The sequence below is a fragment of the Lutra lutra genome, chromosome 13 (genome assembly GCF_902655055.1).
Source record: "Lutra lutra chromosome 13, mLutLut1.2, whole genome shotgun sequence".
Lineage (NCBI taxonomy): Eukaryota > Metazoa > Chordata > Mammalia > Carnivora > Mustelidae > Lutra > Lutra lutra.
The window spans coordinates 3,046,772-3,063,803 of record NC_062290.1 but is presented as its reverse complement, the minus strand read 5'-3'; the positions used below and the strand labels follow the sequence as shown (position 1 = coordinate 3,063,803).

At 51.1% G+C, this 17,032-nt stretch overlaps 1 protein-coding gene across 7 annotated transcripts in view; it reads left to right on the top strand.

The window, feature by feature from the left end:
- SPIN1 (spindlin 1) overlaps positions 1-16,443 on the top strand; it is a 78,458-nt gene extending 62,015 nt beyond the window's left edge. For 6 of the 7 annotated variants that reach the window (XM_047698717.1, XM_047698714.1, XM_047698713.1 and 3 more), the window contains 3 exons: positions 4,183-4,436; positions 8,749-8,982; positions 12,985-16,443. In XM_047698717.1, coding sequence (XP_047554673.1) covers positions 4,183-4,436; positions 8,749-8,982; positions 12,985-13,184 — 688 coding nt within the window. In that variant the 3' untranslated portion in view covers positions 13,185-16,443. The remainder of the gene's footprint in view (positions 1-4,182; positions 4,437-8,748; positions 8,983-12,984) is intronic. The other variant, XM_047698712.1, reaches the window with a different exon arrangement.
- The last annotated feature ends 589 nt before the right edge of the window (positions 16,444-17,032 follow it).

Below are 17,032 nucleotides of genomic sequence, written 5' to 3'. Positions count from 1 at the left end.
GGATTGTGGAGGACGGACCTGGAAACCCTGTGCGCCTCTGCTACAGAAGGGATGGAGGGGAAGGATCAGGAATAAATATGGGAGACAGTTCTGCACAGCTCTCTCTAGACCGACCAAGTGCTAGTTGAGGGGTGATTAAAAACACAAGTCACAAGTTCTGGTGACATTTCTGATTGCAGGAGCAAAGAAAATTCTAAAAGCAACTCAGAAAAACCAGTCAGAATGCAGAAGGATCGATTGGCATCTGTTTTCTGTGATTTGGGAGATGGGAGACAGTGACACAGGCTCTGAGGGGAGAGAACGGTCTTGAACCTGATGTGGGGACTGAGGCGGTTCGGGGACGTGGGCCCCAGGACTGCGTTTGGAGGCGTGCGGGAGTGCGTACTTGCCTCTGAACCCCATTGGAGGCATCCGAGTCATTGCCAGGTGTATTCAGAAAGAGAAAACATCCAGAGATGGAAATGTTACAAGAAGTAACAAAAATCCTTCTTTTCTTGTTTGTTTCTAAATAAGGTAATGTTTTTACAAAGTTACTCAGATAAGAATGAAAACAAAATTTGGAACAGCAGCCCACATTTGAGCAGTGTCAGGTGAGGTCACTATGTGCCAGGGTGTGTTTGTTTTTGTTTTAGAAATTTTCCTTCTTTTACGACGAATTTTTTGCTTGTTTTTGGTCCTGTTAGAGCTAGGAGAGGGAAAATCGAGGTTTTGATTAATTGTAGATTTTAGTAGAAGAACGTTAGCTATAAATGCAGCAGCTTACAGGTTAGAGGTAGGTTTGTAACACCAGAGCTAAGCCACGCGTGGGGCACAGAAGCCTCCGTCATCCCAGCTGCACAGACCAAGAGAGACACGAGTGGGTGGGTCACAGACACACAGAAGGAGATGCTGGACCTCCTGGTGTCCCGTGGATGGCAGCAGGACGTGCTACTTCTGGCTCCCTTAATGAAGGCAGAGGGAAGGACCGCTGTGTTCTGGGGTAAAGGGTGCGTGAGCCGCTTTGGGGAGTGCTGCTGGAAGCTCTGAATCCCCTGCCGCTGGACACAGCCGTGACGAGGGCCTCCTGTGCAGAAACATGGCCATGCATGGTGCCATGCTCCCTCTTCCGGAACAGCTGTGGGCCACAGCACAGCACTGCTCATGAGTGTACAAGGGACGCATAGCTGAGCTGGAACACAGCTGCTCTGGGTCTCCAGCTGCCCCTTTGTGCCCTTAAACTGGCCAAGTTAGGGTGATTTTGAGAATCACAGTAATAGAAGATGTCCTGCTTCGGAATCTTGGATAGAAGCTTTTCTAGCTGTGGTCTTATTCTCCAAGGAGACAGAACCTGTGGTTATTATGCGTGTGAGTGTGTGTGTAGGTGTGCATGCACATGTGTGGACGGAGATTGGAGCCCAGGGAAAAGGGAAGATTGCACTTTCATATAAGAACACTTTTTTAAGTCCTTCAATTGATAGGATGAGGCCCACTCAAGTGTGGGGCCATCTGCTGGTTTCCATGTCCCGTAGAAGAGTGCCCTCACAGAAGACGCTTGGGGCCATGATTGGCCACATACCTGAGTACTGTAGCCTGGCCATGGTGATAGCCACGGTGACACTGGTGCAGCTGCAGCGTCAGTCCGTAATTTTGGTAGTGATGGTGGAGTGTTTGCGTGAACCACTGAAATGCTGCAGAGGACTGCATTCCTTCCTTGCTAGGGTTTGGGAGCCAGCCTCTGCCCTCTCTGCAGAGAGCCTGACCCCGTCCACACTGTGCATCACTCGGACTTCTGCCTCAGTGTCCCAAGAAGTAGGGGATGGATCGATGGAGGAGATACGCTGTGCTGGCAGCATTCCAGCCGTTTCCCCACACAGCGCTCCCAGGGGCTGCGGAGAGGCCTGAGGTTCGCGGTCATTGGGGTTGAGCAGTGCTCGTAGCTGCAGGGCACGGACTCAGTGGTGCGTGGTACTGGCCTTTTCCTCTACACCGAGCTGCACGCTGCAGAGTCTGGGGAGGACCTGGGGCTCCTTGCCCTGAGCAGCTCTGAGTCCAGGCCTCACTCTCCTTTCTCCCCATTGAATAAGGGGCCGTCGGTCTCAAATGCTCTCTGTCTCGCTCTGCCATGCTTTGTGTCTTCTCCCCGCAGGGTAGCTCTGACTCTCGCCCCTGCAGACCGCAGCTGCATGCCCCTCTTCCCTTTTCCTCACATTTGTGTGCAATTGGAGGTGCTCCCAGCCTGCAGTCAGCCTCTGTAGAAACTCCCATGACTTTTCAGGAGGCCCCGACCAGGACATTTCTTCCTGGGCCTTGGACGGCAGCAGAGAACCCTCGGCTCACATTTCCCTGCTGAGAACCTGAACCCCGCTGCACTCTGTTGTCTGGTGGCCCCAGCGTCACTGTCATGTTCCGTTTTCCTTACATGAGATGTGTCCTTTGCTTGGATGCCCATGAGATGCTCCATTTCTGAAGTTCGTTTGTTTGACTGGAATGTTAGTGTCTGTGGTTGAAGGTCCACTTTCCCAAGGTGGCCTGTGCACATGTCTGTCTTCTATTTCAGGGAATTTTTCTTGAGTTGTGTTGGTGTCCTCCTGTTTTACAGAAGCTGGAATTCACGTCTGTCCCTATCTCTTCATGACTGTTTTGCCCCTACTGTCCCCTTGTCCTCTGTCCCAGGCGTGCCCCATGGTGTCTGGTAGCTGGGTTCCTCCAGTTTACTTCTCATTTCTGGGCTCTTCCGTCTCTCCTCCTTTGTCCTGGCCTCTGTTGTGTGCCTGATAGTGGGTGTGTTGTCTTTGGGCGTGCTTCCCTTTAGTCCCGTTGTGAGGCACCTGTTTGTGAGGACGCCTGGGGCTCCCCCAACAGCGGTCCTCCCCGCCGAGCTCTGAGCCCTTCTGTGTGTGTGTGAGGCCTCTGTGGGGTGTCCCCATCGTCCCTTCTGAGGCCCAGCTCCTTTGTTTCCTGCAACGCCCTGCACCTGGAAAGGACTGCGTGCCCTGTCTTGCTGGGAGGCAGGTTTGCTGGGTGCCTCTGAGTCTTGGTGGGGGGGGCGTGGGGAGGGCAGACCCATGATTTCAGCTGTCCTCAAAGCGCTGCACGAAACCTTGGGACCCTTCTCCAGCCCGACGTGGGAAGATTTCCTCCTGGGCCATGCCCCCTTCTTGCTGAGGTGAAGGCCTGCAGCCACCTGTCTGGCATCGTCGGGTAGCCGTGGTTTGGTGGAACCTCTGTCTCACAGAACCAGTGGGTTTACCAGATCGACTACTTGAAATACATCCCTCTGTATACATCATAGCCTACAATAAATTGTTTTTTGTCTCAGAGTTTGTGTGTACTCCAGTTGCTCATCACTTGCGCTCGCGGTGAGGCAGCCGAGAGCTTTCTGCCCGCCGGAAGCTCTCCTGGCAGCACGGGTGGAGCCTGGCCCTCAGCTCGTATTCATGCCAGCCCCGGCCTTGTGTGCAGACTCCCGGGGGGACCAGGATTCCTTCCCTGATCACGAGACCCACGTGTACTGCTTGTCAATAAACATCATGTGTAGATTTTTCAGTTGTTCATGATCTGGGAAGAACGTGGTTTGGTGTTGCTGCAATAATTTTTACATTATGTTAAGTATTTGTCACAAATGCAAGTGTGTAAGATTCTGTGTTTTCTAGAGAGTACTGACGGTACAACATGGGGATGCCAGCCAGCCTGGACTACTGGCCGGTGGTGGGGGGAGGAGGAGAAGCTCCATGTTTAGTGTCTTCTCACTCACTGATTAAGGTGGTGGGGGCTTGTCGTGTGGGTTCCCGAGTGGGTGAGATTGAACGGTTTGCCCATTTCTGTTAGACGAGGAACGGGTTCACGTGCATGTGTGTGTACTTCACGTGCTCAGCCCTTCTCTTTCTCTGATTAACTGGGATCACTGTTAGTTGACTCATTAGAGGGAACGGGAATGCTGAGAACGCAGTGCTAGTGCTCAGTATGAGGGCCAAGCTTGCCTAAGGCACAGTGGGTGTACGGGGAGCCCTGTGGCCAGCACTCCGTGTGCACACACGGTGACCCCGAGGGCCCACCTTGAGGTGCTTGGACCGGGAGTGTGGCACCACTAGCTAGTGCAGGCCTGGGAGAACCCCTAGGAGAGCATGCTAGTTAGCGTAGCGTTGGATCGAGGGGTGGGTACTTCTGAGATGATCCCTTACGTGTATATATGTGTGAATGCAGAAAACATCGGAGCAGTGTGGGGCCGAGCAAACCTGTTTCCCAGCCCCGGCGGAACATCGTAGGCTGCAGGATTCAGCATGGGTGGAAGGAGGGGAATGGCCCTGTCACCCAGTGGAAAGGAACCGTTCTGGACCAGGTGCCTGTAAATCCTTCTTTGTATCTTATAAAATACGATGGATTTGACTGTGTTTATGGACTAGAACTTAATAAAGATGAAAGAGTTTCTGCGCTCGAAGTCCTCCCTGATAGAGTTGGTAAGTTCTCTTTACTATTTGTGCGTTGTATGCTTTAAAAATGATTATCGAAATGGATGCTTTTTGATGATTCTTTGCATTATTGGTATTTTTATTTCTGCTGGAGTGCAAGCACTCCCGATACACAGTTAAGTCTCTCAAACCACGGTTTGAGAGGATATAAAGATGTATGAAGTTATTGCTGAAGAAACTGACAATCTGATAATTTCTAACATGGTTATTTCCCACATTTTGCTCACTGTTCATGTGGACTCTGATGGGTAAGAATATTTTCTTATTAGCTCAAATGTGCTGTGTACTTATTCTGATTATAGCAGCTTATGCCTTTATTTTAGAATCCTTATGTGAAGTGTATCTCAGCGTGTGTATTACTGCATATGTGATACTGCACTTTCAGCCCTAATTCGGGCCGCCAGAACCCATGGGCTTGCTCACGCAGAGTTTAGAGTTGTTTGCACAGTGACAGGGGAAGCGAGCACCCCCTTTCTTTTTTTAAGTGTCATACAAATGTGCTTTACTTTCATAACCTAGTTCCTTAAGGTGTAAGTTGTCAGTTAATAATAGTAATGACTGATTTTACCTTTAAGAATAAAGTAAAATGTTACTGTTGTGGTCAGTAGGATGCATCACCTTCTTCAGCGTGTTCACTCGGAGATGTTTTCAGATGGCTGTGCTGCTCGTGTGTGAGCGCTGGTTTATGCTCTGGGGATGGTCTTTAGAAGCCTCCGTGTTAACAGACGCAGTTCTGGCAGAGGTGGACTTGGCGGGTGGAAGCGTGGGGTCGGATAGCCGGTGCCCTTTGTTTCTGCTGCTGTGCTCTTGGGACCCAGGTGCCTCCCCCACGCTGATGCTCTGCCAGAGCAGCAGGTCCTTTGTTGGGGTTCCCTGTGGGTAGCGGGGCTGTGTCTGTCTTCGTCCTGTTTAAATGCAGGTGTTCTCCCCGAAAGCTTGCTTTCCATCGTTTTTACCCATTTATGAAAGGTAGCTCATCGGGCAGCGCACCATCTCTGCCGGCTGTCACAGCATACCTGTCCTTTGGACCACTGCACCCCTCTCTCTTCCTCCCGAGACACAGCCTCGGTTTCTTCTTGGTCTTGACGTTTGCCTGTTTCCAGCGTGAGAAACGCACGTGGAGGAGTCTTAGCCTGAAGGTCTTAAAAAGAGTCTAAACTCTCATCTCCATTGTTCGTAGGAAGTAGTTGTCATGTGTTCTTCTGACCCAGAGGTTTGGTCTGCATCTCTCCTGGGGCGAGTCTGTCCGCTCCCGTGAGATTTACTCCATTCTGCTGCGTGGCCTGTGCCCGTTCTCCTGAGTTCTTCTGCCGTCGTAGCGCAGGAGAAGACCTTTTATTTTGGTTTGACCAAAATACCCCAGAACCTGTAAGTATCTCTGCTGATGGCCTTCAGAGTTGTCCAGTGTTTTTCTTAGAAGTTCCCAGCAGGAGACGGTTGCTTTTGTAAACAGAGCATTTTAAAAAGGAAATCCAAGGGCTTCTCGGCAGACCAGCAGTGTCTCGTACACTGACTTCACGTAATAGCTAATCGTGGTGCTCCCTGCGACCCCGCAGTCTGGGAGCCGCGTGGCCTTCACTCACGTCCCACGGAGGAAGGCAGCGGCGCGCGATGTGCGTCACTCAGCACATGCGGTGTCTTCTGTGTGGGATTGCGTGTCGGTAAAGGATCCACTCGAAGACTGACCGACTTTTCATTTTGGTGGGAAGAAAAATGTGACCTGAAGTGTCCTGCCTTGACCGTCGTGCAGTGTCGGTAATTCTGCTGGCGCGGAGCGCGTCTCCACATCCCTTCATCTTGTCGGGCTGCAGCTCTGTCCCCAGTGGACGGCAGCTCCCCGGCCCCTGCCCCGCCGCATCTGCCCTCCGCTTTCGCCACGTCGGTCACGTTCAGACCCCCTCAGCAGGACGGAGACTGTCTTTCTGTGACCGGCTTCTTCCTCAGCACGGTGTGCTGGGGGTTCGCCCAGTCTAGCCGGGGGCCGTGTCTCCTTCCCTTCAAGGCCGCGTGACACGACACTGCACTGCACGTGTGCGCCCCCTTCCAGGCGCCCCTGCCTCTGTGGATGGACGCCTGGGCCGCGCCCGCCACAGGGCTGCTGCGGGCGGTCAGGTGCCTCTTCGGCCGCTGCTTTCCTTTCCCCGGAGGATTGTCCCGGCCGTGGAATTCCGTGTTTGCCTGAGGAGACCGCGCTCTGTTTGGTTTCCAGCCGCAGGCACGGGCTCGGGTTCGTCTGCCGTCGCGCGGGCCTCTGTCCTTCACTCTGGCTTTGGATTTGCGTTTCCCTGACGATGAGTGATGTCGGGCACCTTCTCTCCCGCGTTTCAGCCGCTTGTCTGCCATCTGTGCCGAAGTGCCTGTTTGGGCCCTTCGCCCGTGTTTGGGCCGGGTTATTCCATTGGTTTGGCCGCTGAGTTGTAGGCGTTCTCTGCGCGTTTGGGAGAGGCCGAGTGAACGTGCCGGGCCCGCGGGGACGGGTCACAGGTTCTGCGCTGCGCGTCAGCGTCCGCGTCGGAGCTGCCGCTTGTGTGTCCTGTAGCGTCACACGGGAGTGTCTCCGTTTCCTGAAAACACTGACAAGGAGACGCGCCTTTGCAGCAGCAGGGGCCCGTAGGCTGGATTTTGTGCGCCTGCCAGGACCGCGCGCGACAGGTCGGATGCGGACGCAGGCGGAGAACCGGCTCGTCTTCAGGAAGCCAGACCCCAGAGGCTGACAGTCGCAGAGCCCCGCCGCCCCCGTGCTGCCTGTTTGCTAGGAAGTGTATTTTTCGTGAGAGATCCGTTGTGTAGCATTGTCATTTATGACCTTTAACACGGCAGTCTCGGAGTTGTTCATGCGAAGAAGGGCACTTTCAGATCCTCAGAAATGTTTAAGCATCATGTACGGGAGTCCAGAGACTGACAAGTTTGAGAACTTCGAAACCAGTAGGCTTTACTTCAGCGTGCAGTGGGGGTTTTATGTAGTTTAGAATTAGTGCATGTGGAAGTAGAGAGAGCCAGCAGATGTGTTTAGAGTGTCTTTCTGATCAAATTGGGTAACGGTATCTTTAAAAAGAAATTATAATCTGTATTCCTTCGAATTTTATTTTAACAGAGATAGATGCACTTGTGAATGAGTAAAACAGAAGTGCTAATTGTTTTTAAAGACAGTTGTCTAAAACGTGAGGACCAGAGAAACCTTAAAATCATTAGGATTCTCTGTAATTTCCCAGTGGTGATAAAAGGAAGGTTGTGATTTTCTGCCTGCCTCTTTTTTTTTTTTTTTTTTTTTAAAGATTTTATTTATTTATTTGACAGAGAGAGATCACAAGTAGACAGAGAGGCAGGCAGAGAGAGAGAGGGAAGCAGGCTTCCTGCTGAGCAGAGAGCCCGATGCGGGACCCGATCCCAGGACCCTGAGATCATGACCCGAGCCGAAGGCAGCGGCCCAACCCACTGAGCCGCCCAGGCGCCCTTCTGCCTGCCTCTTAAAGACCGCAGAGCAGGGCTGAGGGTTAGTCTGTAGGGCAGTTGTGGATGCCCTGTGATCTCAGGGTTGGGAGACAGACGGGAAGGGTCCTCCTTTTGTCACGGTGTCTTCACGTGGTGGCAGATGTCATTAGGGGATACAGTGGGAGGAGGCGACAGTGGCTGGTGGTCCCACAGACGGAGGAGCCTGGTGGGGAGAGGGGAGAGGCCCGTGGGGGCAGGGACAGGCAAGGCGGGGAGGCCGGCAGGCCCAGGGAAGCAGTTTGTTTTTCACATGACCCAGCGGAGGCGCTGGGCGTTTCATGCCAGGGCTCCGGCTCTGTGACCACCACGAGGCGTGGTCTGGCCGCTGTTGAAAACACAGTGGATGCGAGGGTAACCTCTCGGGCCTGGCGTGAGTGCATTTCTTAGTTTTCATCCCTGACCTGTGATTACATAGGTGTTAATAGAGGGAAGGTGAATGAGGCTGCGTGGGAACGCTCCTGTTTGGCGTTTCTGCCCTAAGGCTGTCCTTCCCGCAACGTAGAAAGTAACTGTTAATACCAGGACGCATGCTGTGCCTCCAGCAAACCGTGGAGGTTCCAATTTAGACACAATACCAAGGACAGGAGTTGAAGAAAGCGCACAGAAGAATGGCAGGTTCTCATGGGATCCCGTAGTCTGGGGCCCGCAGGGCTTGGCATCGTGTGGCCCCTGAGGCCTGCCGGTGGTCCTGGGGCCGCTGGTGTGGCACGTGGTCAGCCCTTCAAGCCTCCCCCTTGCGTGAGCTCAGCCTTCACGGTGTGTGTCCAGTGAAACCCTGTGTGAACCGTTGTTTGCTTCTCGTTCCCAGCGACCTCTCGGATCAGCGATGCGCACCTGGCCGACACGATGATCGGCAAGGCGGTGGAGCACATGTTTGAGACGGAGGACGGCTCCAAGGACGAGTGGAGGGGGATGGTCCTGGCACGCGCCCCCATCATGAACACGTGGTTCTACATCACTTACGAGAAGGACCCCGTCTTGTACATGTACCAGCTTTTAGACGATTATAAAGAAGGCGACCTTCGTATTATGCCTGATTCTAGTAAGTGCCTTGATAGCCTTTGTTCCTGTTAATTCCAGAGGAACTTGAAGGTTAGAACGAGATGTTTGATGAGCTGTTTTGTAGTTGTATCTTGTTTATTTTGATTACTGTGGTTGAATGATCATTCTTTTCACCATGCACCAAGCATGCGTTGTGAAACTTCGCACTGTTTGCCAAGTGCGATGTGTTTTCCGTGCAGTTGCTCTGTGTCAGGCTGCGGATTTGCACGTGGACGAGTATGGTGGGCCCCGTGTGTGTGGTGTCCTTACTCAGCTCAGCGTTTTAAAGGCTCGTCGTGTTGTGACGAGTGTCAGTGCTTCATCTCTTTGCACGCCACATACAGCGGCCCTGCGCGCACACGTGTCATCCGTCGCGGGTGGCGTGTGGCTTGTCCGCCTCTCGTTGATGGTGAAGGACACTGTGGTCAGCCCTTGGGTGCGGGTTTCGGAGCAGATGTTTTCAGTTCTCTTGAGTGCGTACCGAGGAGTGGGATTGATGGGTCTGTGGTCACTGTTGAATCACCCTTCTCCGTGCACATCAGCTGCGTGTGAGGGTTCTGACGCATACACAGCCTGTTAACCGATGTTTTCACTGTGTCCTTGTGGTTGCGAAATGCTACCTTGTCGTGGTCTTGGTTTACATTTCCCTGATCACTCAAGATGTCAGGTATCTTTTTGTGTGTTATTGGCCGTTTCTGTGTCTTCTTTTTTTTTTCTTTCTTTTTTTAGATTTTATTTATCTATTTGAGAGGGGGGGGAGAGAACACAGAGGGAGAAGCAGGCTCCCCACCGAGCAGGGAGCCTGACGTGGGGCTCAACCCCAGGACCCTGAGATCACAATCCGAGCCAAAGGCAGAAGCTTCACCGACTGAGCCACCCAGATGCTCTCCGTTTCTGTGTCTTTTTCGGAGAGAAGTCTGTTGGTGTTGTCTGCCTGTTTCCCAGTTGGGCCTCTGTTCTGTTGCGGTGTCAGAGTCTGGATCTTGATGAGGGTCTCTGGACCCATGTAGGATTTGCAGACACTTTCTTTTATTCTGTGGGTTTCTGTTCACTTTCTCGGTGCTCATTGAAGCACAGAAGTTTTTAATTGTGATGAAGTCCAGTGTTTTCTTTCGGAGCTCATGCTTCTGGTGGTGTGTCCAAGGTCATGACGATTTACCCTTTTGTTTTCTTTGGCAAGTTTTACAGGTCTTGCTCTTACATTTAGATCTTTGATACATGTTGAGTTCATTTTTATGATGTGGTGGAAGGGTCCCCCTTCGTTCTTGTGCATGTTGTCTGAGCACCACGTTGTGGAAAGATCTTCTTTCCCTGCTGTCTGGTTTTGGTGCCGGCAGTGAAAGGGAGCTGGCTGCAGATGGACGGCTGTGCTCCTCTCTTGCTGGGCACGTGCCATTCTCGGTCACGTGGCTCTCAAGTAAGTTTTGACATTGAGAGGTGCCGAGTCCTACTTTTTCTCTCTCAGAATTGTTTTGACTCTTCTGGGTCCCTGGCAGTGTCCTGAGTTTCGGAATCCGTTTGTCAGTTTCTGCAAGGAAGTCAGCTGGGATTCTGATGGGGATTGTCTTGAATCTCTGATCGCCTTGACATTGTGAAGCCTTCTGACCCAGGAGCCTGGGATAGTTTCCCATTTATTGAGAATTAAAGATCTTCATCAGTAGTATCTTGTAGTTTGCAGCGTATTAGTGTTACACTTTGTTAAGTTTATTCCTAAATACTTTGCTCCTTTTTTTTTTTAAGATTTTATTTATTGATTTGTCAGATCGAGAGAGAGAGAGAGAAAGAGAGCGAGCACAAGCAGGCAGAGCTGCACGCAGAGGCAGAGAGAGAAGCAGGCTGAACAAGGAGCCCCATGTGGGACTTGATCCCAGCACCCTGGGATCATGACCTGAGCTGAAGGCAGTGGCTTAAGTGACTGAGCCACCCAGGCGCCCCTACTTTGCTCTTTTTGATGTGGTTGTGAATGAAATTATTTTCTTAGTTTCATTTTTGGGTAAACCTGTTCTTTTTTAAACTACTACATAGCCTTTCCTCCAGCACAGGGTTCCCTGGGTCTGTACAGAGTAACCAAGGTCTGTGATAGCACATCTCAGGTTCTTCTGTCGACAAGTCCGTGAACCTTCTTTCGAGGTGCTCTTCCAGCCCTGACTGTCCACCTTCTTTGTCTTTGGCTTTGTGTACTTTCATCCTAAATCTGTAAAGGGATGTATTTATGGGCAGGAATTTAATTATCAGGAGTGTTGTTTGTATGAAGTTGATTTTTAGCCTTTTTTTTTTTTTAAAGATTTTATTTATTTGACAGACAGAGATCACAAGCAGGCAGAGAGGCAGGTGGAGAGAGAGAGGAGGAAGCAGGCTCCCTGCTGAGCAGAGAGCCCGATGCGGGGCTCGATCCCAGGACCCTGGGATCATGACCTGAGCCGAAGGCACAGGCTTTAACCCACTGAGCCACCAGGTGCCCCCAGTTTTTTTTAGCTTTTTTGTAGAGAAAGATCCATAGTTAGAACTGTTACCTTGCTGCGTGAAAGCGTAGGGGCATTGGGGCCATCTGGGCTGTCCGCAGACTCTCCCAGTGCCCCCTTGGCCCTCTTTAGCCCCTGCTCGGTCCCTGCTTGGCCCCCCTTGGCCTCCCATTACCCCTTCCTCAGCCGCTCAGCCTCCTGCCCCGCCCGCCAGCTGGTTTTGCGCGTGTGGAAGTGCAGCTTCCACCAGTGATGTCCTGGAGCCGGGCCCTTGCAGCGGCATCTTGGCTCAGTCGCGGGGAGAGGCCCGGCTGTCGTGGCTTTGGAACGCTCTGTAAGCGTGCAGCACCCCGAGAGCGTGGGGGGCTGGCGCCGCTGCTGAGGAAAGAGCAGTTTTGAAGAGAGGACGTGAGCTTTGGGTTCGGCATCGCTTCCTTGCTCGGAGGAGCTGATGACCGCCGGACTTGGGCTGGTGGCTGGTGTCATGCGTGGTGTCAGCCCCAGCGGTCAGACTAGCCCGGTAGGGCTGTGTCCGCAGGTGAAGGACAGATGTGCTCGGGACGCAGCAGGCTGTGTGTGAGGCTGGGGTGGGGGCGATGTGCCAGCAGCGAAAGCACAGGCAGCCTGGGGTACGCGCGGGGTGGAAGCCCTCTCTTGCTCCTTGCAAAATGGCTCGCCCCACGCAGGACCTGCAGGGGTTTCTGAAGAGAGGGTGGTAGCCTCCCGGCCCCATCCCCTGCCCCTTGGGTCTTTGCTGCTGGAGGTTTGCTCTGGTGTCTGTGCTCTGAGAACACCGCATAGCCCTGCTGGCTCAGGGCAGGATTCTCCAGCACACGGGCTTTGCTGCAGACCAGTGCCGTCCTGGAGGTCCCGTCATGATTAGTCTGGGCAGGGGTTCGCTCAGTACCTATCTCCAGAGCCTGGGAAATCTTACCCGAGAGCTTGGGTAGGAGGACCATGTGAGTGAGATGCAGCGAACGTGGGGAGAAGGAAGCTTTGAGGAGTTCCAGGAAGAAGACCAGGGATGTGTTGAAGTGAATGGCATACTCAGTGTCCCAGGAGGTATTGTCTGTTTTGAAGGCCTGTTTGAGGGTCACTGCGGCTTTTGAGAAGTTTTGTGCATCCAGGCTTTTCCCCGGCCTTTCCTTGCCTCACCCCCTCAGCCGGTCTCAGCTGTAATTAAGTACAAGCCACAGGGATTTCTGGTTATGATTTTTCAAAATTCTTGACACGTCTACATCCTGAGGGGGTGGGGAACAGCACACTGTTTTTGTAAATAAAGTTTAATTGGCACACTTTTCAGGTTCTGTGCCCCTCGCAGCTACTCTCACAGGACTAACAGGGCCGAGCAGTTGGTGGGTGCAGAGACCTATGTCCTCAAGCCTCTGGCCCTCGAAGAAAAAGTGGGCCGACTCTTGGTCTAGATAATTAGGATGAATCCGGATGTTACGTTTTTAAACACTATTACTGAAATAGACACGTGAGTTGGTACTTACGTAAAAATTGACTTTGAATTCTTTCTTCCGCCCTCTTCCATGCAGACGATTCTCCTCCAGCAGAAAGGGAGCCGGGAGAAGTTGTGGACAGCCTGGTGGGCAAACAGGTGGAGTATGCCAAAGAGGACGGCTCTAAGAGGACTGGCATGGTCATTCACCAGGTGGAGGCCAAACCGTCGGTCTATTTCATCAAGTTTGATGACGATTTCCACATTTACGTCTACGATTTGGTGAAAACATCCTAGATGTCATCATGGACTTGGCCAAATTTGTGGAACTATTAAATGTATAATTTGTAGACATAAAGACTTGATTGCTTTCCAGTTTAATGAAAGCTTAAATGTCCCTGCGAACCCACAATCTCTGCCAGCAGAACCGGTTTGTTCTGAATAGTACAGATTGATGTGAACACAGAGCATTTTGTGTAAGAACTCCTTCCTCTTACGAGAAGTCTGTGTGTCTGGAGGGGAGTTACAGGCAAGTTTGGTGAAGTTAAGATAGCACCGCGGTCGTGTAAACTGGACTGGACCGCCCCAGCTCCCCAGCACCGTAGTTCTCCCCATCTGCTGCCACGCTGCAAGCATGGTCTGGCACTGTCGGTACTGCCTTCTTCGTTAAGACGTGTATGGACCTCTCCCTGTCCGCATCTGTGTGTGTCCATACGCGCGCTACACACACACGCACACGCACATGCACACGCACACACGCTTCCTTGGCAGTCCTTTCCTTGTGGATTGGGGCGGGGGTTCAATAATATTCTCCAGTTTAACAGGAGTGCTTGTCCTAAGTCAGTCCGATTTCGTATATTACTGCTGTTTATTTAAAAGTAAATGTGGGCACAGGAGACACAGGGACGTTCAGCGTGTTTTGGAAGTCAGAAGTTCAGACGCCTTTTCAGTCTGGAGGCTTTAAACCACGAGTCCGAATAGGAATCATTGTGAAGAGTTGCTGGACCCACATTAGAATTTGACAAAACAGAAAGCTGGGTAAAAAGCTGCCTTTCATTTCTAAGCTTTGTAAAATTTTGTTTACATTTTTTATCATAAATACTTTTTTTGTTTTAAAGCAAAGCCCAGGTACTTGGTCCACACGGTGTGATGCCGGGGTGCTTGGGACGGCACAGCCTGGTCTGTTAGTCTGTACGATCAGCAGTCTGGATTCTAGTGCGTGATTTGAGAGGCAACAGTGCGCCAGTGGTTGGCGTGCATGTGGTAAGTTCCTGGCAGAACCTAGTGCTTTGATCCGAGAAATACAAGTTTGAGGGTGGTGGTGTGGCCTTCTGACAAGTTCTCTGGGACACTTTTATTTTTATTACTGTTCTTACTGATAACGTGGTTGTGGTCAGAAGGCTTCCCCCGGCTTTTCCCCACAGAGAGTATGTAGACATGTAACGGCCTGGGTCCCCTGACACTTTCTGTGGTGCTGAGCGCTCTTGGCTCCTGGTGTTCTGCTGACGTGGACTCTCCTGTCATCGTGCTAGCCTGTGGGTGTGACTGTGGCCCTCAGCCTCACAGCCCTTTTGTGGCTTGTTCCTGCAAGGTGGTTTTGACCGAAGTAGAATCACAGAAGTGGTTGGGTGGCAGCGACATGGTCATCTGTCATGTAGTTTCAGATGAGCCCTGACGGTCTGAAAGCCAGGAGAGAGGCAGTACGGAAGGCAGGGTCTTGCGGAGGTTGGAGACTTACCTGAGGTTCGGGCAGAAGGCGAAATGCACGTGTTGCCAGCCAACTACCAGCAGTCCGTGCAGCCTCTGTCGTGGCTGTTCTCAGTATTGGAGATTCTGTTGTTGGTGGCCTTACTGCGCGTGGTCCGTGTGGTGCCCGCTTTGCCTTCGGAAGGCTGCCCATTGTCATGCTGTTGGACGGTGACCCCCACGCTCTAGAATGCAGTGCCTCCCCTCGGGCCGCGGGGGGAGCTTATCTGCCTCTGCACCTCTCCCTGCGGTGCCTGCCTGGTCTCACACTTCTCTGGCTTCAGCAGGGGTCGTGCTGCATGACTGTCTGTCACCTTTTTCCCAGTGGCTCTGGTCAGGAGTCCCTGTGTGCCAGTCTTGAGGCTGAGTCTGCTCCCTGAGCACAGGCAGACACGTGTGCCCTGAGAGTAGGGCGTCCGGTGTGTGCACTGTGTGAACATGGTACAGTGGCTTTGGACTGAAAACCAGTGTTCTTTGGAGTATCCTGAGGGCTGGGTCAGTGGCGACCTTCCCAGCGTCACTTGATGACGTGCATTGTGGTTTTCCTGCGAGTACCTTTAGCACCTTCGATACTACATGGTCTGCCACTCTCCTGACGAACGTGACACGTGATGATCACCATTATTTTCATCATTTCCATTTGTTGCCTTTAGGGCGGAAGGAAGGGGAAGGGGTTTTTTGTTGTTTTCCTCCCCCCCCCCCCATTCTCTTTTCTTTTCGTGGCTTAACCCACACTTGCGCGGTGACTGATTCCACTCCCTCGCCCGGTACTTCAGGCTTCGTTCTAGGCTCACGTTTCAGATCTGCATGCATTGCTTGCCTTTTCCTGGTATCAGAATGTTGGCTCCTTGTTGTAGGAGCCCGACATGAGTTTCCAAAATTATCATGGGACTTGTGACTGCACAAGCCCTGAACCTGTATAAAATGTCCTGGCCTTCCTCACTGACCTGCTATCGTGTTCCCGTGTCGTGTGCGTGTGACGTCCGGCTGCCACGTGAAGCTTCCGAGGAGAACCTTAAATGCAGACCATCCTTTTTTGCATGCTCTATTCTAAGTAGAATGTTCAATGTAACTAACTGAACTTGCATGTGGAAGATATTTAGGTTTTTTTGTTTTCTATCTTTGTTTTGATTTGTTTTCTGTTTTCTGTATATTTGCTTCCTGTGCCGTTGTAGTGGTCGTAGGATGAGAATGCACTGGCGAGCCAGCGCCAGCAGAAGGTGATTTCCCAGCTCTGTCTGTCGTGCAGCATTTGAAGGGACTGTGCATTCTCGAAGCGCCCAGTCACCTCTCAGCCAGAGTTCATTCCTATTCTTGTTTTACGTGCCAAACCCCGCAGTGCATTGGGCTCGAATCTCTGAACCCTGTGGACCCATTAGAAGACTGTTCTGATTGTCACAAATTGTAGTGCCTGAAGACATGCGCAAGCTGATTGTCTTAAAAAAAGAAAAAAAAAAAGTTCTCCAAAGACAAAACAGGAACAATTATTATAACAAAATAATTATGGTCGAAATGTCTGTGGTTCCTTGGAAATGCTGCGCTTTTTGTATTTCCACCATTAGTGCGGTGTGAGCGGGTGTGCATAGTTCAGAGGTCTTCGTGTTCGCATCTTACGATTAGGTAAATGACCTCATCTTTCAGGCTTGAATTCATTTTTAATTTTATTTTATACGATGTGTAGACAGTTCCCTGTTCTCTGCATTTAGAAGTATAAACAATATAAATCTGTTAATTCTGTAAGTAATTTTTATAATTATGATGTAACTCTATCCTATCCTTAAAACATTTAAAATAAACCCTTTATGTGCAACTTCTGACTGTAAATTTTGTGCTCATGAGCAAAATGTGATGTGTTAAACCTGCTTCTGGAAACATTTTTAAAGTTTGACTTTAACATTTTAAGTAACCTTTTACTCTCTCCACCACATGTGAACCATCCGATGCGTGCGGGAATGGAAGGAGGTCCAACTGCTCGCATGTGATAACACTTGGTTGTCCTGAGGGGAGAGGGGCAGTGAGCAGGAGTCAAAATACTCAAGTTTGTGGATTCCTTATAAGGAGAAATTTATCATAAAATTTTAAACTTGATTATTTTAAATAGAATTAAATAATGTGTATTTTTTATTTTCATATCTACTTTTGCTTTATATACTGTCTGTAACGCTCTGTACTTGAGTACCGCCAGCGAGACTGTAGGGGGAAGATCTCCATTGCCCGGTGGTGGGACGAGGAAGCAAAGGTCACGCCGTTGACAGGTGCGTGTTCTGTGCTTTATCTTCGTGGGTAATTTTTAATTTTAACAAGTCAGGTAAAAAGTAGATTCAGGATGTGCCTTTAATTAAATTTGTTTTTGGTGTTTCCCTGTTGATCTGGGCCTGTAGACCCCATGGTTAAGGCTG